At 48.2% G+C, this 23014-nt stretch overlaps 1 protein-coding gene across 1 annotated transcript in view; it reads right to left on the bottom strand.

Moving 5' to 3' along the window:
- The window catches only part of AP2M1 (adaptor related protein complex 2 subunit mu 1), a 179576-nt gene that overhangs the window by 103201 nt on the left and 53361 nt on the right, over nt 1-23014 (bottom strand). The window contains exon 2 of the mRNA XM_063916588.1: nt 12443-12562. Coding sequence (XP_063772658.1) covers nt 12443-12516 — 74 coding nt within the window. The 5' untranslated portion in view covers nt 12517-12562. The remainder of the gene's footprint in view (nt 1-12442; nt 12563-23014) is intronic.

The raw sequence follows: 23014 nt of genomic DNA, 5'->3' as shown, positions 1-23014 counted from the left end.
GTGGTGTGTACTGGCTCCTCCCCCTATGACCCTCCTCCAGACTCCAGTTAGGTACTGTGCCCGGACGAGCGTACACAATAAGGGAGGATTTTGAATCCCGGGTAAGACTCATACCAGCCACACCAATCACACCGTACAACTTGTGATCTAAACCCAGTTAACAGTATGATAACAGAGGAGCCTCTGAAAGATGGCTTCCTAAACAATAACCCGAATTAGTTAACAATAACTATGTACAAGTATTGCAGATAATCCGCACTTGGGATGGGCGCCCAGCATCCACTACGGACTCCGAGAAATAGAATTATCGGTAAGTACCGTAAATTCTTATTTTCTCTATCGTCCTAAGTGGATGCTGGGGTTCCTGAAAGGACCATGGGGATTATACCAAAGCTCCCAAACGGGCGGGAGAGTGCGGATGACTCTGCAGCACCGAATGAGAGAACTCCAGGTCCTCCTTTGCCAGGGTATCAAATTTGTAAAAATTTACAAACGTGTTCTCCCCTGACCACGTAGCTGCTCGGCAGAGTTGTAATGCCGAGACCCCTCGGGCAGCCGCCCAAGATGAGCCCACCTTCCTTGCGGAATGGGCCTTAACAGATTTAGGCTGTGGCAGGCCTGCCACAGAATGTACAAGTTGAATTTTGTTACAAATCCAACGAGCAATCGACTGCTTAGAAGCAGGTGCACCCAACTTGTTGGGTGCATACAGTATAAACAGCGAGTCAGATTTTCTGACTCCAGCCGTCCTTTAAATGTATATTTTTAAGGCTCTGACAACGTCCAACAACTTGGAGTCCTTCAAGTCGTCTGTAGCCGCAGGCACTACAATAGGCTGGTTCAGGTGAAACGCTGATACCACCTTAGGGAGAAAATGCGGACGCGTCCGCAGCTCTGCCCTATGTCGAATGGAAAATTAAATAAGGGCTTTTATAAAACAAAGCCGCCAGTGCAGATACTCTCCCGGCCGAAGCCAGGGCCAGTAACATAGTCACTTTCCATGTGAGATATTTCAAATCCACATTCTTTAGTGGTTCAAACCAATTGGATTTGAGGAAATCTAAAACTACATTTAGATCCCACGGTGCCACCTTAGGCACCACAGGAGGCTGTATATGCAGTACTCCTTTGATAAAAATCTGGACCTCAGGGACTGAGGCCAATTCTTTTTGGAAGAATATTGATAGGGCCGAAATTTGAACCTTAATAGATCCCAATTTGAGACCCATAGACAATCCTGATTGCAGGAAATGTAGGAAAACGACCCAGTTGAAATTCCTCCATCGGAGCACTCCGCTGCTCGCACCACGCAACATATTTTCGCCAAATACGGCGATAATGCTTCGCGGTGACTTCCTTCCTTGCCTTTATCAAGGTAGGAATGACTTCTTCTGGAATGCCTTTTCCTTTTAGGATCTGGCATTCAAACGCCATGCCGTCAAACGCAGCCGCGGTAAGTCTTGAAAAAGACAAGGACCCTGCTGAAGCAGGTCCCTTCTCAGAAGTAGAGGCCACGGATCGTCCGTGACCATCTCTTGAAGTTCCGGGTACCAAGTCCTTCTTGGCCAATCCGGAGCCACTAGTCTTACTCCTCTTTGCCGTATAATCCTCAATACCTTTGGTATGAGAGGCAGAGGAGGAAACACATATACCGACTGGTACACCCAAGGTGTTACCAGCGCGTCCACAGCTATTGCCTGCGGATCTCTTGACCTGGCGCAATACCTGTCCAGTGTATTGTTGAGGCGAGACGCCATCCTGTCCACCATTGGTTTTACCCAACGGTTTAATAGCATGTGGAAAACTTCTGGATGAAGTCCCCACTCTCCCGGGTGAAGGTCGTGTCTGCTGAGGAAGTCTGCTTCCCAGTTGTCCACGCCCGGGATGAATACTGCTGACAGTGCTATCACGTGATTCTCCGCCCAGCGAAGGATCCTGGCAGCTTCTGCCATTGCCCTCCTGCTTCTTGTGCCGCCCTGTCTGTTTACATGGGCGACTGCCGTGATGTTGTCCGACTGGATCAACACCGGTCTTCCTTGAAGCAGAGGTTCCGCCTGGCTTAGAGCATTGTAGATTGCTCTTAGTTCCAGAATGCTTATGTGAAGAGACTTTTTCAGGCTCGACCACACTCCCTGGAAATTTCTTCCCTGTGTGACTGCTCCCCAGCCTCTCAGGCTGGCATCCGTGGTCACCAGGATCCAATCCTGCATGCCGAATCTGCGGCCCTCCAATAGATGAGCCTCCTGCAACCACCACAGAAGGGATACCCTTGTCCTCGGCGACAGGGTTATCCGCAGGTGCATCTGAAGATGCGACCCTGACCATTTGTCCAACAGATCCCTTTGCATGGAATCTGCCGAAAGGGATTGCTTCGTAAGAAGCTACCATTTTTTCCCAGGACTCTTGTGCATTGATGTACAGACACCTTTCCTGGTTTTAGGAGGTTCCTGACCAGGTCAGATAACTCCTTGGCTTTTTCTTCGGGAAGAAAAACCTTTTTCTGAACTGTGTCCAGAATCATCCCCAGGAACAGCAGACGAGTTGTCGGCATTAATTGGGATTTTGGAATATTCAGAATCCATCCGTGCTGCTTTAGCACCTCTTGAGATAGTGCTAAACCCATCTCTAGCTGTTCTCTGGACCTTGCCCTTATTAGGAGATCGTCCAAGTATGGGATAATTAATACGCCTTTTCTTCGAAGAAGAAATATTATCTCGGCCATTACCTTTGTAAAGACCCGAGGTGCCGTGGACAAACCAAACGGCAGCGTCTGAAACTGATAGTGACAGTTTTGTAAAACGAACCTGAGGTACCCCTGGTGTGAGGGGTAATTGGAACGTGGAGATACGCATCCTTGATGTCCAAGGATACCATAAAGTCCCCTTCTTCCAGGTTCGCTATCACTGCTCTGAGTGACTCCATCTTGAACTTGAACTTCTTTATGTACAGGTTCAAGGACTTCAGATTTAGAATAGGCCTTACCGAGCCATCCGGCTTCGGTACCACAAAAAGAGTGGAATAATACCCCTTCCCTTGTTGTAGAAGAGGTACCTTGACTATCACCTGCTGAGAATACAGCTTGTGAATGGCTTCCAAAACCGTCTCCCTTTCTGAGGGGGACGTTGGTAAAGCAGACTTCAGGAAACGGCGAGGTGGCTCTGTCTCTAATTTCAACCTGTACCCCTGAGATATTATCTGCAGGATCCAGGGATTTACCTGCGAGTGAGCCCACTGCGCGCTGTAATTCTTGAGACGACCGCCTACCGCCCCCGAGTCCGCTTGCGAAGCCCCAGCGTCATGCTGAGGCTTTTGTAGAAGCCGGGGAGGGCTTCTGTTCCTGGGAAGGAGCTGCCTGTTGCTGTCTCTTCCCTCGTCCTCTGCCTCGTGGCAGATAGGAATAGCCCTTTGCTCTCTTATTTTTAAAGGAACGAAAGGGCTGCGGTTGAAAGGTCGGTGCCTTTTTCTGTTGGGGAGTGACATGAGGGAGTGACATTTCCCGGCCGTAGCCGTGGCCACCAAATCCGATAGACCGACCCCAAATAACTCCTCTACGCATCGCCTGTCCACTGTCGTGTCCATAAAGCTCTTCTGGCCGAAATGGACATAGCACTTACCCGTGATGCCAGTGTGCAGATATCTCTCTGTGCATCACGCATATAAAGAAATGCATCCTTTATTTGTTCTAACGACAGTAAAATATTGTCCCTGTCCAGGGTATCAATATTTTCGATCAGGGACTCTGACCAAACTACCCCAGCACTGCACATCCAGGCAGTCGCAATAGCTGGTCGTAGTATAACACCTGCATGTGTGTATATACCTTTTTGGATATTTTCCATCCTCCTATCTGATGGATCTTTAAGTGCGGCCGTCTCAGGAGAGGGTAACGCCACTTGTTTTGATAAGCGTGTTAGCGCTTTGTCCACCCTAGGTGGTGTTTCCCAGCACTCCCTAACCTCTGGCGGGAAAGGGTATAAAGCCAATAACTTCTTTGAAATTAGCAGTTTTTTTATCGGGGCACCCCACGCTTCATCACACACGTCATTTAATTCTTCTGATTCGGTAAAAACTACTGGTAGTTTTTTCACACCCCACATAATACCCTGTTTAGTGGTACCTGTAGTATCAGCTAAATGTAACATCTCCTTTATTGCCAAAATCATATAACGTGTGGCCCTACTGGAAAATACGGTTGATTCGTCACCTTCACCACCGGAATCAGTGCCTGTGTCTGGGTCTGTGTCGACCGACTGAGGCAAGGGGCGTTTTACAGCCCCTGACGGTGTTTGAGGCGCCTGGACAGGCACTAATTGAGTGTCCGGCCGCCTCATGTCGGCAAACGACTGCTTAAGCGAGTTGACGCTATCCCGTAATTCCACAAATAAAGGCATCCATTCTGGTGTCGACCCCCTAGGAGGTGACATCCTCATATTTGGCAATTGCTCTGCCTCCACACCAATAACGTCCTCATACATGTCGACACACACGTACCGACACACAGCAGACACACAGGGAATGCTCTATACGAAGACAGGACCCACTAGCCCTTTGGGGAGACAGAGGGAGAGTCTGCCAGCACACACCAAAAAGCGCTATATATGACAGGGATAGCCTTATGATTAAGTGCTCCCTTATAGCTGCTTTTTTATTAATATATTGCCATTTATTTTGCCCCCCCTCTCTGTTATACCCTGTTTCTGTAGTGCAGTGCAGGGGAGAGACCTGGGAGCCTTCCTGACCAGCGGAGCTGTGACAGAAAATGGCGCCGTGTGCTGAGGAGATAGGCCCCGCCCCTTTTCCGGCGGGCTCGTCTCCCGCTATTTAGTACATTTAGGCAGGGGTAAATATCTCCATATAGCCTCTGGGGCTATATGTGAGGTATTTTTAGCCTTTTTAAAGGTTTTCATTTGCCTCCCAGGGCGCCCCCCCCCCCCAGCGCCCTGCACCCTCAGTGACTGCCGTGTGAAGTGTGCTGCGAGGAAAATGGCGCACAGCTGCAGTGCTGTGCGCTACCTTAAGAAGACTGCAGGAGTCTTCAGCCGCCGATTCTGGACCTCTTCTTGCTTCAGCATCTGTGAGGGGGCCGGCGGCGTGGCTCCGGTGACCATCCAGGCTGTACCTGTGATCGTCCCTCTGGAGCTTCATGTCCAGTAGCCAAGAAGCCAATCCATCCTGCACGCAGGTGAGTTCACTTCTTCTCCCCTCTGTCCCTCGTTGCAGTGATCCTGTTGCCAGCAGGAATCACTGTAAAATAAAAAACCTAAGCTAAACTCTCTAAGCAGCTCTTTATGAGAGCCACCTAGAATTGCACCCTTCTCGGCCGGGCACAAAAATCTAACTGGAGTCTGGAGGAGGGTCATAGGGGGAGGAGCCAGTACACACCACCTGACCTGTAAAAGCTTTACTTTTGTGCCCTGTCTCCTGCGGAGCCGCTATTCCCCATGGTCCTTTCAGGAACCCCAGCATCCACTTAGGACGATAGAGAAAATAAGAATTTACTTACCGATAATTCTATTTCTCATAGTCCGTAGTGGATGCTGGGACTCCGTCAGGACCATGGGGAATAGCGGGCTCCGCAGGAGACAGGGCACATCTAAAAAAGCTTTTAGGTCACATGGTGCGTACTGGCTCCTCCCCTTATGACCCTCCTCCAAGCCTCAGTTAGGTACTGTGCCCGGACGAGCGTACACAATAAGGAAGGATCTTGAATCCCGGGTAAGACTCATACCAGCCACACCAATCACACCGTACAACTTGTGATCTGAACCCAGTTAACAGTATGATAACACAAACGAAGTAGCCTCTGAACAGATGGCTCACAACAACAGTAATAACCCGATTTTTGTAACAATAACTATGTACAAGCATTGCAGACAATCCGCACTTGGGATGGGCGCCCAGCATCCACTACGGACTATGAGAAATAGAATTATCGGTAAGTAAATTCTTATTTTCTCTAACGTCCTAGTGGATGCTGGGACTCCGTCAGGACCATGGGGATTATACCAAAGCTCCCAAACGGGCGGGAGAGTGCGGATGACTCTGCAGCACCGAATGAGAGAACTCCAGGTCCTCTTTAGCCAGAGTATCAAATTTGTAAAATTTTACAAACGTGTTCTCCCCTGACCACGTAGCTGCTCGGCAAAGTTGTAATGCCGAGACTCCTCGGGCAGCCGCCCAGGATGAGCCCACTTTCCTTGTGGAATGGGCCTTTACAGATTTAGGCTGTGGCAGGCCTGCCACAGAATGTGCACGTTGGATTGTACTACATATCCAACGTGCAATCGTCTGTTTAGACGCAGGAGCACCCAACATGTTGGGTGCATACAATGTAAACAACGAGTCAGATTTTCTGACTCCAGCTGTCCTTGAAATATATATTTTTAATGCTCTGACAACGTCCAGTAACTTGGAGTCCTCCAAGTCGCTAGTAGCCGCAGGCACCACAATAGGCTGGTTCAAGTGAAATGCCGAAACCACCTTAGGGAGAAATTGAGGACGTGTCCTCAATTCTGCCCTGTCCGAACGGAATATCAGATATGGGCTTTTGTATGACAAAGCTGCCAACTCCGAAACTCTCCTGACTGAAGCCAGGGCCAACAGCATGGTTACCTTCCATGTAAGGTATTTTAAATCTACCGATTTTAAAGGCTCAAACCAATGAGATTTGAGAAAATTTAGAACCACGTTCAAATCCCACGGTGCCACTGGAGGCACTATTGGGGGTTGTATATGTAGTACACCTTTGACAAAAGTTTGTACTTCAGGCACTGACGCCAATTCCTTCTGGAAGAAAATTGATAAGTCCGAAATTTGAACTTTAATGGACCCCAATTTGAGGCCCATAGACAATCCTGCTTGCAGGAAATGTAAGAATCGACCCAATTGAAATTCTTCCGTTGGAGCCTTCTTGGCCTCACACCACGCAACATATTTTCTCCAAATGCGGTGATAATGTTGTGCGGTCACTTCTTTCCTGGCTTTAATTAAAGTAGGAATAACTTCCTCAGGAATGCCCTTCTCTTTTAGAATCCGGCGTTCAACCGCCATGCCGTCAAACGCAGCCGCGGTAAGTCTTGGAACATACAAGGTCCCTGCTGAAGCAGATCCCTTCTTAGAGGTAGAGGCCACGGATCCTCCGTGAGCATCTCTTGAAGTTCCGGATACCAAGTTCTTCTTGGCCAGTCCGGAGCTACCAGTATTGTTCTTACTCCTCTTTTCCGTATAATTCTCAGTACCTTTGGTATGAGAGGCAGAGGAGGGAACACATACACTGACTGGTACACCCACGGTGTTACCAGAGCGTCCACAGCTATTGCCTGAGGGTCTCTTGACCTGGCGCAATACCTGTCCAATTTTTTGTTGAGGCGAGACGCCATCATGTCCACCTTTGGTTTTTCCCAACGGTTCACAATCATGTGGAAAACTTCTGGATGAAGTCCCCACTCTCCCGGGTGAAGGTCGTGTCTGCTGAGGAAATCTGCTTCCCAGTTGTCCACTCCCGGGATGAACACTGCTGACAGTGCTACGACATGATTCTCCGCCCAGCGCAGAATCCTTGCAGCTTCTGCCATTGCACTCCTGCTTCTCGTGCCGCCTTGTCGGTTTACGTGGGCGACTGCCGTGATGTTGTCGGACTGGATCAACACCGGCTGACCCTGAAGCAGCGATTTTGCCAGGCTTAGAGCATTGTAGATCGCTCTTAGCTCCAGTATATTTATGTGAAGAGACGTCTCCAGGTTTGACCACACGCCCTGGAAGTTTCTTCCCTTTGTGACTGCTCTCCAACCTCGTAGGCTGGCATCCGTAGTCACCAGGACCCAGTCCTGTATGCCGAATCTGCGGCCCACTAACAGATGGGCAGTCTGCAACCACCACAGGAGAGACAACCTTGTTCTCGGTAACAGTGTTATCCGCTGATGCATGTGCAGATGCGATCCGGACCATTTGTCCAGCAGATCCCACTGAAATGTTCGTGCATGGAATCTGCCGAATGGAATCGCTTCGTACGAAGCCACCATCTTTCCCAGGACTCTTGTGCATTGATGTACTGACACAGTTCCTGGTTTTAGGAGGTTCTTGACAAGTTCGGATAACTCCCTTGCTTTCTCTTCCGGGAGAAATACCTTTTTCTGAACCGTGTCCAGAATCATGCCCAGGAACAGCAGATGTGTTGTCGGGGTCAATTGAGATTTTTGGAAGATTTAGAATCCACCCGTGTTGCTGAAGCACTACTTGTGTTAGCGCTACACCGACTTCCAGCTGTTCTCTGGACTTTGCCCTTATCAGGAGATCGTCCAAGTAAGGGATAATTAATACGCCTTTTCTTCGTAGAAGAACCATCATTTCGGTCATTACCTTGGTAAAGACCCGAGGGGCCGTGGACAACCCAAACGGCAGCGTTTGAAACTGATAATGACAGTCTTGTATCACGAACCTGAGATACCCTTGGTGTGAGGGGTAAATCGGGACATGTAGATAAGCATCTTTTATGTCCAAGGACACCATGAAGTCTCCTTCTTCCAGATTCGCTATCACTGCTCTGAGTGACTCCATCTTGAACTTGAATTTCTTTATGTACAGGTTCAAGGATTTCAGATTTAGAATAGGCCTTACCGAACCGTCCGGTTTCGGTACCACAAATAGTGTGGAATAATACCCCTTTCCCTGTTGTAGGAGGGGTACCTTGACTATCACCTGCTGAGAATACAGCTTGTGAATGGCTTCCAAAACCGACGTCCTTTCTGAGGGAGACGTTGGTAAAGCAGACTTTAGGAACCGGCGAGGGGGAGACCTTTCGAACTCCAGCATGTAACCCTGAGATACTATCTGCAGGACCCACGGGTCCACTTGTGAGTGAACCCATTGATTGCTGAAAATCTTGAGTCGACCCCCCACCGTTCCTGAGTCCGCTTGTAAAGCCCCAGCGTCATGCTGATGGCTTTGTAGAAGCCGGGGCGGGCTTCTGTTCCTGGGCAGGGGCTGCTTGCTGCCCTTTCTTACCCTTTCCTCTGCCTCGCGGCAGATAAGACTGTCCTTTTGGTCGCTTTTTATAGGAGCGAAAGGACTGCGGCTGAAAAGACGGTGTCTTTTTCTGTTGGGAGGGGGTCTGAGGTAAAAAAAAGTGGATTTGCCGGCAGTTGCCGTGGCCACCAGGTCCGAAAGACCGACCCCAAACAATTCCTCTCCTTTATATGGCAATACTTCCATATGCCTCTTGGAATCCGCATCACCTGACCACTGTCGCGTCCATAAACTTCTTCTGGCAGATATGGACATCGCGCTTACTCTTGATGCTAGAGTACAAACATCCCTCTGAGCATCTCGCATATAAAGGAAAGCATCCTTTAATTGCTCTAGAGTCAATAAAATACTGTCCCTATCCAGGGTATCAATATTTTCAGTCAGAGAATCCAACCACACTACCCCAGCACTGCACATCCAGGCTGAGGCTATTGCCGGTCGCAGTATAACACCAGTATGTGTGTATATACTCTTCAGTGTAGTTTCCAGCCTCCTATCTGCTGGATCCTTGAGGGCGGCCGTATCAGGAGACGGCAACGCCACTTGCTTTGATAAACGTGTGAGCGCCTTATCCACCCTAGGGGGTGTTTCCCAGCGCGCCCTAACCTCTGGTGGGAAAGGGTATAATGCCAATAACTTCTTGGAAATTAGCAGTTTTCTATCGGGGTTAACCCACGCTTCATCACACACGTCATTCAATTCCTCTGATTCTGGAAAAAATACAGGTAGTTTTTTCACTCCCCACATAATACCCCTTTTTGAGGTACCAGCAGTATCAGAGATCTGCAAAGCCTCCTTCATTGCCGTGATCATATAACGTGTGGCCCTATTGGAAAATACGTTTGTTTCTTCACCGTCGACACTAGATTCATCTGTGTCGGTACCCGTGTCGACTGACTGAGGTAAAGGACGTTTTACAGCCCCTGACGGTGTCTGAGACGCCTGAACCGGTACTAACTGGTTTGCCGGGCGTCTTATTTCGTCAACTGACTTTTGTAATGTGCTGACATTATCACGTAATTCCATAACTAAAGCCATCCATTCCGGTGTCGACTCCCTAGGGGGTGACATTACCATCATCGGCAATTGCTCTGCCTCCACACCAACATCGTCCTCATACATGTCGACACACACGTACCGACACACAGCAGCCACACAGGGAATGCTCTAATCGAAGACAGGACCCCCTAGCCCTTTGGGGAGACAGAGGGAGAGTTTGCCAGCACACACCAAAAGCGCTATAAATGTATATAAACAACCCTAGAAGGTGTTGTTTACTATATATGCGCTCTTAATATATAAATATCGCCAATTTATGCCCCCCTTCTCTTTGTTACCCTGTTTCTGTAGTGCAGTGCAGGGGAGAGACCTGGGAGCCTTCCTCACCAGCGGAGCTGAGCAGGAAAATGGCGCCGAGTGCTGAGGAGAATAAGCTCCGCCCCTTTTTCGGCGGGCTTTTCCCCGGTTTTTAAGAAACTGGCCTGGGTTAAAATACATACATATAGCCTTAATGGCTATATGTGATGTATTTATTTTGCCACTAAAGGTAATTATATTGCTGCCCAGGGCGCCCCCAGCAGCGCCCTGCACCCTCCGTGACTGAGTCAGTGAGCCGTGTGACAACAATGGCGCACAGCTGCCGTGCTGTGCGCTACCTTCAAGAAGACTGAGGAGTCTTCTGCCGCCTGCTTTCCGGACCTCCGTTCTGCCGTCTCTTCAGCGTCTGTAAGGGGGATCGGCGGCGCGGCTCCGGGACGAACCCCAGGCTGACCTGTGTTCCGACTCCCTCTGGAGCTAAGTGTCCAGTAGCCTAAGACTCCAATCCATCCTGCACGCAGGTGAGTTGGAAATCTCTCCCCTAAGTCCCTCGATGCAGTGATCCTGTTGCCAGCAGGAATCACTGAGATTGAAACCTAAAAAAAAAACTTTTCTAAACAGCTCTTTAGGAGAGCCACCTAGATTGCACCCTCTCGGACGGGCACAAAAACCTAACTGAGGCTTGGAGGAGGGTCATAGGGGGAGGAGCCAGTACGCACCATGTGACCTAAAAGCTTTTTTAGATGTGCCCTGTCTCCTGCGGAGCCCGCTATTCCCCATGGTCCTGACGGAGTCCCAGCATCCACTAGGACGTTAGAGAAAAACGGGTTGTTGAGGCAATAAATTATACTCAACAACCCAGCCACCAAGAAGTAGGAAGGAGTAGGTGAAGAACCAGGCTGCAGGAGCGAGGAACTGGAGAGAGAAGAGCTGAGGGTTCCTCTCCTTCTCAAACTGGATCAGCAATGTGCCTAAAATGGCTGCCCATCGTCCTGAGGGAGGGGAACTGAGAAGGAGGAGACAGCACCCAGGCAGGCAGAATACATTGTAAATGCAAGCCCCAGGGGTGGGGTGCGGGGGGGAGCTACAGGCAAGGACTTCCTCCACCTCAGGCGACAGGACCCCAGGGACGCAGCTACTGTGCCTGTGCTAATGCCCTGGTGGTCTAGTGACAAAGCGCAGCAACCTGGGCTTGCACCCCACGCGCTGCAGGCTCCGGGAGTGTTCGGCTGCCTGGAGATCCACAACGGAAGTCACAGACCCAGCCGCCGGAGCAGTAACTATGCAGGCATCCAAGGGATGCCTCATATAGTTACTCAGACGAATCCATTCTGTAAACGGGAGCCAAGTTCAGCTCCCCACCGCAAGGTGCCCAGCTCCTGCCGTGCGCCAAAGAAAAAAAAACCTGTCAGGCTGCGGTCATCAGGCGGGGTATGGGAGAGAGGAGGACTGAGGGCTGCTGGGAAGAGTTCTGGTGTCCGGACTCAGTCCTCTGCCTTCCTATACCCAGCGTTAATCCCTGTGCCCCCTAGTGGACGAAGAAGAAAGACACATGTAACAGTCTCTTATAACGTGCTACTTGAACAAAATCATTTTAGATTGAGTCCTTTATATTATGGTGTAAAAAAGAATTCTTCAGTTTACGGAATGTGACAAAATGAACAGCAGTGAGAGATAGACCGCAAATAATCAGCATCTAAGAAGGGTTACCAGGCAACAGCGGACATCAATCTTGTCATGCAAGAACATCAGCACGTTCCTGACCATTCGATTTCTCTCATGAACAAAGATGAAAGACAACATATGACATGCCAGCAATCCCTTGCATGCATTCAAGCAGGCTGGACAAAATAATGCAAAGGTCAGGAGCCATAGAAGAGTGCAACCTGTAGTGTTCCTAAAACACTCCAAAAAGTTAACAGTATTTTGGTAGCACTGTGGTAGCCTGGCTACTGCAATATGTCCATCCTTGATATAAGGTATGCAAAAATGCACTTCTTACTACCCTAACTGTTGGTGAGAGGAAAGAGGACAAAAATGCTAGGGTCACAGGCAAATGAGTGAAGAAAAATAAAAAACAAAAAAACATTATGCTACTCACCCAATGTCATCTCTGTACACCCGGGAGATGAGGACCTCTCCCTTGTGATTATAAATGAACAGTCCTCCAATCATGATGGAATGGATTTAGTCTTCTCTTCCCATGGTGATTACGACTGATCTGTAAAAAAGAAAAGCTTATTAGCATCGGATTATTAGGATATTTTGGAAAATATCATCAATAGGCTCGATTCAAATCAGCACAAATTGAACAGCACCGAGAAGGAGCTCCCACATCTATTCAATTCAGCGCACTGTTACGTTGGAGAATGTCGGTTCTCATGCCTTACATATGGGGTTTAGTAGCGAGAACCAGCATTCTCCAATTTAAGTGCCAAACGCGATGCTGTTTCTGGCGCACTAAGGGCAGAAAATAAGATTTTAAACCTACCGGCAAATCTATTTCTCTAGTCCGTAGAGGATGCTGGGGATTCCGTAAGGACCATGGGGTATAGACGGGCTCCGCAGGAGATAGGGCACCTAAAAAGTACTTTTACTATGGTTGTGCACTGGCTCCTCCCTCTATGCCCCTCCTCCAGACCTCAGTTAGAGAACTGTGCCCAGAGGAGATGGACAATACAAGGCAGGATTTAGAAATCCAAGGGCAAGATTCATACCAGCCCACACCAATCATACCATGTAACCTGGATCATACATAACCAGTTAACCGTATGAACAATAACAGTAACGGTCCAAGACCGATTCCAACTGTAACAGAACCCTTATGTAAGCAACAACTATATACAAGTCTTGCAGAGTTTCCGCACTGGGACGGGCGCCCAGCATCCTCTACGGCAGAGGTTCCCAAACTGTGTGCCGTGGCTCCCTGGGGTGCCTCGGGACACTTGCAGGGGTGCCCTGGGTTGGTGATCCAGGACCAATTCAAATTATTCAGGGTCAATATAATAGGCAAAACCAGTGCTGGTGGCTGCCAGTCATAAAATATGTGGCCAAACAGAAGCAAATCTTGTCCCTCACCACACAACTGACCCTAAGGATGACATACAAACGCAATCTACTTAATGTAATATTTCTTTCTAAATTTCTCAATAAGAAATTTTTGGTCCAGGGGTGCCGTGAAAAAAATTCTGATATTCTAGGGCACCGTGATTCAAAAAAGTTTGGAAACCACTGCTCTACGGACTAGGAGAAATCGATTTACCGGTAGGCTTAAAATCTTATTTTCTCTTACGTCCTAGGGGATGCTGGGGACTCCGTAAGGACCTTGGGGTTTATACCAAAGCATCCAATCGGGCGGGAGAGTGCGTATGACTCTGCAGCACCGACTGAGCAAACGCTAGGTCCTCATCAGCCAGGGTATCAAACTTGTGGAATTTAGCAAAAGTGTTTGACCCCGACCAAGTCGCCGCTCGGCAAAGCTGTAATGCCGAGACGCCTCGGGCAGCCGCCCAAGAAGAAACCACCTTCCTAGTGGAATGGGCCTTAACCGAATTTGGTACCGGCAATCCAGCCGTAGAATGAGCCTGCTGAATCGTATTACAGATCCAGCGAGCAATAGTCTGCTTCGAAGCAGGTGCGCCAATCTTATTAGCAGCATACAGGACAAACAGAGCCTCTGTTTTCCTAATTCTAGCCATCCTGGCTACATAAATCTTTAAGGCCCTGACTACGTCCAGGGATCTGGAATCCTCCAGGTAACTTGTAGCCACAGGCACCACAATAGGTTGATTCATATGGAATGAAGAAACCACTTTAGGCAAAAATTGCGGACGTGTCCTCAATTCAGCTCGATCCACATGAAAAATCAAGTAGGGGCTCTTGTGTGACAAAGCCGCCAATTCTGACACTCGCCTTGCTGATGCTAAGGCCAACAACATGACCACCTTCCAGGTAAGAAATTTCAACTCAACCTTGTTAAGCGGTTCAAACCAGTGTGATTTTAGGAACTGCAACACCACGTTCAGGTCCCATGGTGCCACTGGAGGCACAAAAGGGGGCTGGATGTGCAGCACTCCCTTTACAAACGTCTGGACTTCTGGAAGAGAAGCCAATTCCTTCTGAAAGAAAATCGAGAGGGCCGAAATCTGTACCTTAACAGAGCCTAATTTCAGGCCCATATCCACTCCTGTCTGTAGGAAGTGGAGAAAACGACCCAGATGAAAATCTTCCGTAGGTGCATTCTTGGTCTCACACCAAGACACATACTTTCGCCAGATACGGTGATAATGCTTAACCGTCACCTCCTTCCTAGCCTTTATTAAAGTAGGGATGACCTCTTCCGAAATCCCCTTTTTCGCTAGGATTCGGCGTTCAACCGCCATGCCGTCAAACGTAACCGCGGTAAGTCTTGAAATACACAGGGCCCCTGTTGCAACAGGTCTTCCCTCAGAGGAAGAGGCCAGGGATCTCCTGTGAGCATCTCTTGTAGATCCGAGTACAAGGCCCTCCGAGGCCAGTCTGGGACAACGAGTATCGTCTGTACTCTTCTTCGTCTTATGATCCTCAACACTTTTGTGATGAGAGGAAGAGGAGGAAACACATAGACCGATTTGAACACCCACGGTGTTACCAGAGCGTCCCGAGACTTGGCACAATACCTCCGAATCTTTTTGTTGAGGCGTGACGCCATCATGTCTATTTGAGGGGTTCCCCAAAGACGCGTTACGTCTGCAAAGACTTCTTGATGAAGTCCCCACTCTCCTGGATGGAGATCGTGTCTGCTGAGGAAGTCTGCTTCCCAGTTGTCCACTCCCGGAATGAAGACAGCCGACAGAGCGCTTACGTGATTTTCCGCCCAGCGAAGAATCCTGGTGGCTTCCGCCATTGCGACTCTGCTTCTTGTCCCGCCTTGGCGGTTCACATGAGCCACTGCTGTGACATTGTCTGATTGAATCAGAACCGGTAGGTTTCGAAGAAGACTCTCCGCTTGTCGAAGGCCGTTGTAAATGGCCCTGAGTTCCAACACACTGATGTGTAGACAGGACTCCTGGTCTGACCACAGTCCCTGAAAATTTCTTGCTTGTGTGACTGCTCCCCATCCTCGGAGGCTCGCGTCCGTGGTAACCAGGATCCAAACCTGAATTCCGAACCTGCGACCCTCCAGCAGGTGAGTACTTTGCAACCACCACAGGAGAGACACCCTGGCCCCTGGGGACAGAGTTATTTTCCGATGTAAGTGCAGATGGGACCCGGACCACTTGTCCAGAAGGTCCCATTGAAAAGTCCTTGCATGGAACCTTCCGAAGGGAATGGCCTCGTAGGCCGCCACCATTTTTCCCAGAACTCGAGTGCATTGGTGAACTGACATCCTTTTCGTCTTTAGCAGGTCTCTGACCATGTTCTGGATGTCCTGGGCTTTCTCCAGTGGGAGAAAAACCTTCATTTGTTCCGTATCCAGTATCATACCTAGGAACGTTAGTCGAGTTGTCGGAATCAACTGTGACTTCGGTAGATTTAGAATCCTACCGTGTTGCTGGAGCACTCTCAGAGAGAGCGCCACACTGCTCAGCAATTTCTCTCTGGATCTTGCTTTTATTAGGAGATCGTCCAAGTATGGGATAATTGTGACTCCATGCTTGCGCAGGACCACCATCATTTCCGCCATTATCTTGGTGAAAATCCTCGGGGCCGTGGAAAGCCCAAACTGCAACGTCTGAAATTGGTAATGACAATCCTGTACAGCGAATCTCAGGTATTCCTGATGGGGGGAATATATGGGGACATGAAGGTACGCATCCTTTATGTCCAGAGACACCATAAACTCCCCATCCTCCATATTTGCTATTTTCGCTCTGAGTGATTCCATTTTGAATTTGAATCTTTTTATGTACAGGTTTAGGGATTTCAGATTCAAAATAGGTCTGACCGAACCGTCCGGTTTCAGGACCACAAATAGGGTTGAGTAGTAACCTCTTCCCTGCTGGTTCAGGGGAACACTGATTATTACTTGCTGTAGACACTGCGTTTGAATTGCAGCTAAGACTACATCCCGTTCCAATGTGGAAGCTGGTAGGGCCGATTTGAAAAATCGGCGCGGGGGCACCTCCTCTAATTCCAGTTTGTAACCCTGGGAAACTATTTCCAACACCCAAGTATTCAGGCCTGAGCTGACCCAGGCCTGGCTGAAAAGTCGAAGACGTGCCCCCACCGATGCGGACTCCCTCAGGGGAGCCCCAGCGTCATGCTGTGGGTTTTGGAGTAGCCGGGGAGCACTTTTGTTCCTGGGCACCTGCCGAAGCAGGTGCTCTTTTGCCTCTGCCCTTACCTCTGGCGAGGAAGGAGGATCCCCGACCTCTTCTGGACTTGTGCGACCGAAAGGACTGCATCTGATAGGGTGGTACTTTCTTTTGCTGTTGGGGAATAAATGGTAAAAAGTTTGATTTACCTGCTGTAGCTGTGGAAACCAGGTCAGTCAGCCCATCCGTAAACAATACATCTCCCTTATAGGGTAGAACTTCCGTATGTTTTTTGGAATCTGCATCACCCGTCCATTGGCGAGTCCATAAGGATCTTCTCGCAGAGATAGACATGGCATTGGCCCTAGAAGCCAGCAAACCAATGTCCCTTTGAGCATCCCTCATAAATAAGACTGCGTCTTTAATATGGGCTAGAGTTAAGAATAAAGTATCCTTATCCATCTTATCAAAATCAGCTGTCAGCTAATCTGTCCAAGCTGAAATCGCGCTACACACCCATGCCGACGCAATTGTCGGTCTAAGGACTGCTCCAGTATGAGAATAAATACACTTTAAGGTAGTCTCTTGCCTGCGATCTGCAGGGTCCCTAAGGGCAGTTGTGTCAGGAGACGGTAGCGCCACTTTCTTGGACAAGCGCGTCAGGGCCTTGTCCACAGTGGGAGGTGATTCCCAACGCTCCCTGTCCTGTTTAGGGAAGGGGTATGCCATATAAATTCTTTTGGGTATCTGCGGTCTCTTTTACGGAGTCTCCCAAGCTTTTTCAAAGAAATCATTTAGTTCATGAGATGTGGGAAAATTTATAATCTGTTTCTTTCCCTTAAACATGTGCACCTTGTGTCGGGGACCGAGGGTTTATCCGCAATATGCAACACATCCCTTATTGCCACAATCATACACTGAATGCTTTTTGTCACCCTAGGGTGCAATTTCACTTCGTCATAGTCGACACTGGAATCAGAGTCCGTGTCGGTAGTAATGTCTTGTGTTAAGGGACGCTTTTGAGACCCCGACGGGCTCTGTGAGTCGGTCCAATCCGAGGATTTACCCCCTGATGTCCCCCCTAATTCAGCCTTATCAAGCCTCTTATGTAAGGATGCCACACTTGCATTCAACATATGCCACATGTCCATCCATTCCTGAGTCGGCACAACCGACGGGGACACACCACTCATTTGTTCCACCTCCTCCTTGGAAAAGCCTTCTGCTTCAGACATGTCGACACCACGTACCGACACCCCACACACACAGGGATTAACCAAAATGACCAGATTCCCACTCACTGCGCTCAAAATGCCCCCCTCCTCTTTTTTCCAGCCTGAATGTTCAGCAGGGGAGAGACCAGGGAGCCAGCGTTTTCCTCATGCAGCTTCTGTGGAGAAAATGGCGCTGGTTAGTGCTGGGGATCAAGCTCCGCCCATCCGACGGCGGGCTTTGGTCCCGGTGATTTTTTTTTATAGAAAATGGCGGGGGATCGTAGAATTACTGCCCAGCAGCCTAATCTACTCTGTCAGTGCCCAAATGTGAGGTTTATTGCTGCCTAGGGAGCCTCCCCCCCCCCTGCGCCCTTCAGTGCTGCTCTGTGTGTGTGAATGGGAGCAATGGCGCGCAGCTTACCGCTGCGCGCCTTACCTCATGAAGATCTGATGTCTTCTGCCTTCTCATACTCACCCGGCTTCTATCTTCGGCATCTGTGAGGAGGACGGCGGCGCGGCTCCGGGACGAACCCCAGGTGAGACCTGTGTTCCGACTCCCTCTGGAGCTAATGGTGTCCAGTAGCCTTAGAAACAGAGCCCAACCGTTAAGCCAGCCCTGCTTCTCTCCCCTCAGTCCCATGACGCAGGGAGCCTGTTGCCAACAGGACTCCCTGAAAATAAAAAACCTAACAAAATTATTTTTCAACAGAAAACTCTGAAGAGCTCTCTGCAGTGCACCCATTCTCCTCTGGGCACAAGATCCAACTGAGGTCTGGAGGAGGGGCATAGAGGGAGGAGCCAGTGCACACCCATAGTAAAAGTTCTTTTTAGGTGCCCTATCTCCTGCGGAGCCCGTCTATACCCCATGGTCCTTACGGAGTCCCCAGCATCCTCTAGGACGTTAGAGAAAACAGCATTGCGCCAGTAGCTATGTCAGATTTCTGCTCAAACCCAGGAGGGGTGCGAGATGAAAGCCTCCATTCGGGCATATCAGCACACTGTATTACACAGCTCCGGGAGCTCCCTCGCGGCTCTTTTTAATTCACACTGAATTGAACCCTATGACTACTGATTCTGTAATAAAAGTCAATCTATAATAGTGTTTATTCTAGCACCCTGCAACTAATCAGTGAGGAGGGCATATTTTAATTTTGAAGGGTAACATTATAGAAGTGATTTATTGCGACAACTACAATTCCAAAGAAATTTAGAGTGCCAGGCTCCACTCATCACCTGTCTATCCACCACTGTATACACACTCCAGTGTCCATTAGTGGATGAAGGAAAAAATAAAAATAAAATATGCCTTCACTGATGCAGGGTGCTACAAAGAACAATCCATACAACTACTATCACTGACAATAGAGACAGTCTGCACATTAGAGAAAGTAATCAGATAACTTAAAAACACAACCCTATAACATTGCCCCTCCAACCAAATTCCCAGCTGAGAATATTCCCTAATCTAAACAAATTCCTTCAAACAGCATAGCAGGAGAGAAGCCAAACCGTTCCCCTTCTCGTAACAATGTCCTAACCATATGTGCAACGTCAGCTTTTCAGCGCAGTTCTTTTCTAACACTTTTCTCCAAATGAGAAATGGCCATCTGAAAACAAATGACATACTAGGGGATAGCTACCTGTTTTCGCTGCACTTCTCTCCAAGATAGTATAATATTTGTCAAAGGTCTGTCTTTCCCAGTTATAAGTAAGGCATATAGAGGATGGACACAAACTCATACCCAAGAATGCTTCCTAAAATCTGCAATAACCAGTGTCATCAAGAAGTAGTAAAAAAAAAAAAAAAAAAAAAAACAGTCGGCATACCCCACCCAACTGGACACTGGATGCATCATGAGGAAGGAAGAGGCAGGGGATATTCATAGTTGAAATTCAAGGGAAATGGATGAATCTAGAGGAAATACTAATAATAATGTATGAAAACTGCTGAGGTAATAAAATAGTGACTTCTGATACCGCACAATGCAATATATTACAAATACATATTACAGATTAAATTCTACTGCACATTAACCCTCTCCAGATGAAAGCGATTATGAAGTAAAAGGACAGGATTCTAAATGCTCAGCCATAGGGGGTCAAAACAGGCAGTGCAGTGAGTAACAGAATCACAATTGCATAAAAAAAATGTGTATGTACCAGCTTAGTCCGGCACTCACATCTTTAATAGGTCATCCACTGGGGGGCACTTCAGAATGGCCATTTGTGGATGGTCAGTCTAGGTATAGCACAGGGTCTACTTCATGGTAGAATGAAGGCACTCTCCAAATTAATAGTTAAAGGATTTTAATGCATTTAAAGCATACAGGGTAGCTGACATGACATTTCGATTCCTTTAAGGAATCAATACATGTTTCACGTGCTTAATACTGTGGTGAATGTTCATCCGGCATGCAACTGTGCAGGAGTATGAACATACACCACAGGATTAAACCTTTATCTTCGTAAAAACAGACGTATGAAGAAAACTGACAAATAGAATTGTGCCATAGCACCCACTCCCCATGTGTGATAAGGGACCAAGTACAGCATTAGGCAGAGTACATGAAGTAAGAAACATCCGATATTAACATGTTGAATTGCTGTCAGAACATAAACAATTTCAACTAAGTGCCATTCACGACTGTGTCCAAAAAAATCTTAACCTTGATCAATGGGAATATTTTTAGGCAGCGGTACTCTCCCTTGTTTGACACAGATACTCCTGTACTGACTAGGAAGATGCCGTTTTGCCCCTATGATTTCAATTGCAATACAAGTGGCAATGAGATTAAGGACACACTGCCTTCTCAAATAAATTACTATATACTCGCACCCAGTGGGTGTACAGCAATAGTACATAACTAATTTATTTATTACTGTTTCTTAATATAGGGCACACATTCCACGGCGCTTTTACAGAGAACATTTGGCTATTCGCAACAGTCTCTGCCTCAGTGGAGCTTACAATCTATATTCCCTATAACATGTACACACACGCTTATTTACGCTAGGGTTAATTTTTGTTGGAAGCCAATTAACCTACCAGTATATTTTTGATTTGTGGGAGGAAACCATGCTAACCATTACAGCGGTCGTGCCAAACGGAAAAAAAATGTGTGGGTCCCAGGGACCCATTACGTTATAAAATTGGAGTTCTACTCCACAATTGTCCCATCACAGATTATGGGGGAAGAGACAGGAAAAAGCTGGTTAGAGCTGGAGGTAGGGAGAAAATAGGGTAGAGATGGGGGTGTAGAGTGGGTAAGGGCAGGCAGTGCTAGGGTGGGGGTAAGTACAGGCAGCAGTTGGGAAAGTGAGGGGCAAGGAGGAGGCTAGGAGCAGGCAGTGCTGGTGGTAGTTAGGGGCTAAGGGTAGATAGCAGCTGGGGTAGTAACGGGGGCATGGATGGGGTTAGGGGCAGACACCCCCACTACAGTCACTGCGCCCTCACTACCACACCCTTACTAAAGAGACACTAATTGCTGCACCCCCACTACTGCCACACACTGCAATCACTGCTTCCCTGGCACTACAGCCACACACTGCCTTCTTTGTACTTGCTCTGCTACCGCGTCTCCGTTCTTTCTGCAACCTTGTCCCGCCTGCAGCGGCCCGCCTCCGGCAGTCCCAGCCTCTGCTGGGGTCTCTGAGGTGAGGCATCGGCCTGTCTGGATCACCAATCTAGGGGCAGTGCACTCAGATGGCTCTATCCTCCCAGCTCCTCTCCACGGGTGTCAGAGCAGCATGGTCCATGGAGAACTGTGGGGCGGCGTTGAGGCCAAGGGAATATGGATTCCAGCAGCTCTCCAATGTCGGTGTAGGCTGCAGCTGCTGCGGGAGAGACTAATGGGTGGGTGGATGGAGACAAAACACTAACTCCTGAGCGCGGCTCCCTGCTGGTGGCATATGTACTTTTTCAAAAAGGTTGGGTCCCCGGCAACGCGCTCCACCGTGACCCACTCCCAACACAAAATATGTCCTACAATTTAAATGTACTGTCTAACTCCATGCAGTGTCACACCGTGTTCCACAGTAGAACATTTTATTTTTATTTATTTTATTAACTGAAGCCATAAGCCTCTATAAAAAAGTCACCATACAGAGAAGTACTAAAACTGCCATATTTAAACATATAAGGGCAGATTCAATTGTTTTACCACACGGCTCCGTTTAGATGCCCAGGAGCTGCGGGGCTTACATCTGTTCTTGCAGCCTCATGAGGTGTGAGAAGAAAATGTGCGGTTAGTCGGCACTTTGGGCGTCCAAACGGGAGAAAGCTAGAATTTAGACGGGTTTAGCCATTTTACTTGGCTAAACGCTGTCTGTTTGGGCACGACATGCGTGATATGCATAGGCGGCCAAACATCCATTGGAGTTGTGACAATTGCCGTTTAGATGCAATTTTACGATGGCCAAAACAACTGAATCGGCCCCATTGGGCAGTATTCAGTAGACTGAACGGCCAGCAGCCATTAGAGGGCGCCCAACGGAGCAATTCAATTGTAGCTCCGTTCAGGTGCAATCAGCTGTTGCCTTTGGCTTTTCAGCTCACACGCCCTGGGGTTTTGACGTTTTGATCGCTTAAACGTGACCTTTTGTGTTATGTCCATTACTTTGGTAGGATTTAGCCACTTCCCGCAACCTAGGCGCAGTTAGTGCGATAAGAAAATGTAATATTGGCTCGCGATCTCACGTCACTTTAGACGGAAGCGATAAACAATTGAATTTCTCCCATAGGCCATAACGGTGTGGCAATGTAAACCGCATGCATTTTAAATTTGAGGCTTTAATACATGGAAAGTTTTAGATCAACATGTTTTAACGCATTACATGTGAGAATGAGGATCATGTGCAAGCTGCAGGAAACCAGATCTGCTCCAACATGCTGACTCATAGCTTTGCAGATTACTCCCAGACACTGTACCACCCACTCTCCTACAGTGCAACAGAAGGCAATCTCACTATCAGAAAGAAAAAGAAAGAAAAAAAAAAAAAAAAGTACACTAAATGCTCACAAACTACTAAATGCGTATAGACAGATTGCACAGATTCAGTTTTCCTGTACCCGAATCACAATATAGAACCGGCCTACTTCTGTTATTCAATCAAATATTATGGAAGTATAATAAGCTGATGTGCACACAGCAGTGACAGGAAAACCAGCATAGTGCCGTTGATCAGATCAGGGTATTTTGACTACATGCTCATTGACTTAATTGT

This window comes from Pseudophryne corroboree, chromosome 4 (assembly GCF_028390025.1).
Source record: "Pseudophryne corroboree isolate aPseCor3 chromosome 4, aPseCor3.hap2, whole genome shotgun sequence".
NCBI classification, from domain to species: Eukaryota; Metazoa; Chordata; class Amphibia; order Anura; family Myobatrachidae; genus Pseudophryne; species Pseudophryne corroboree.
The sequence above is the reverse complement of the archived record's forward strand: the minus strand, read 5'-3'. Positions and strand labels throughout refer to the sequence as shown.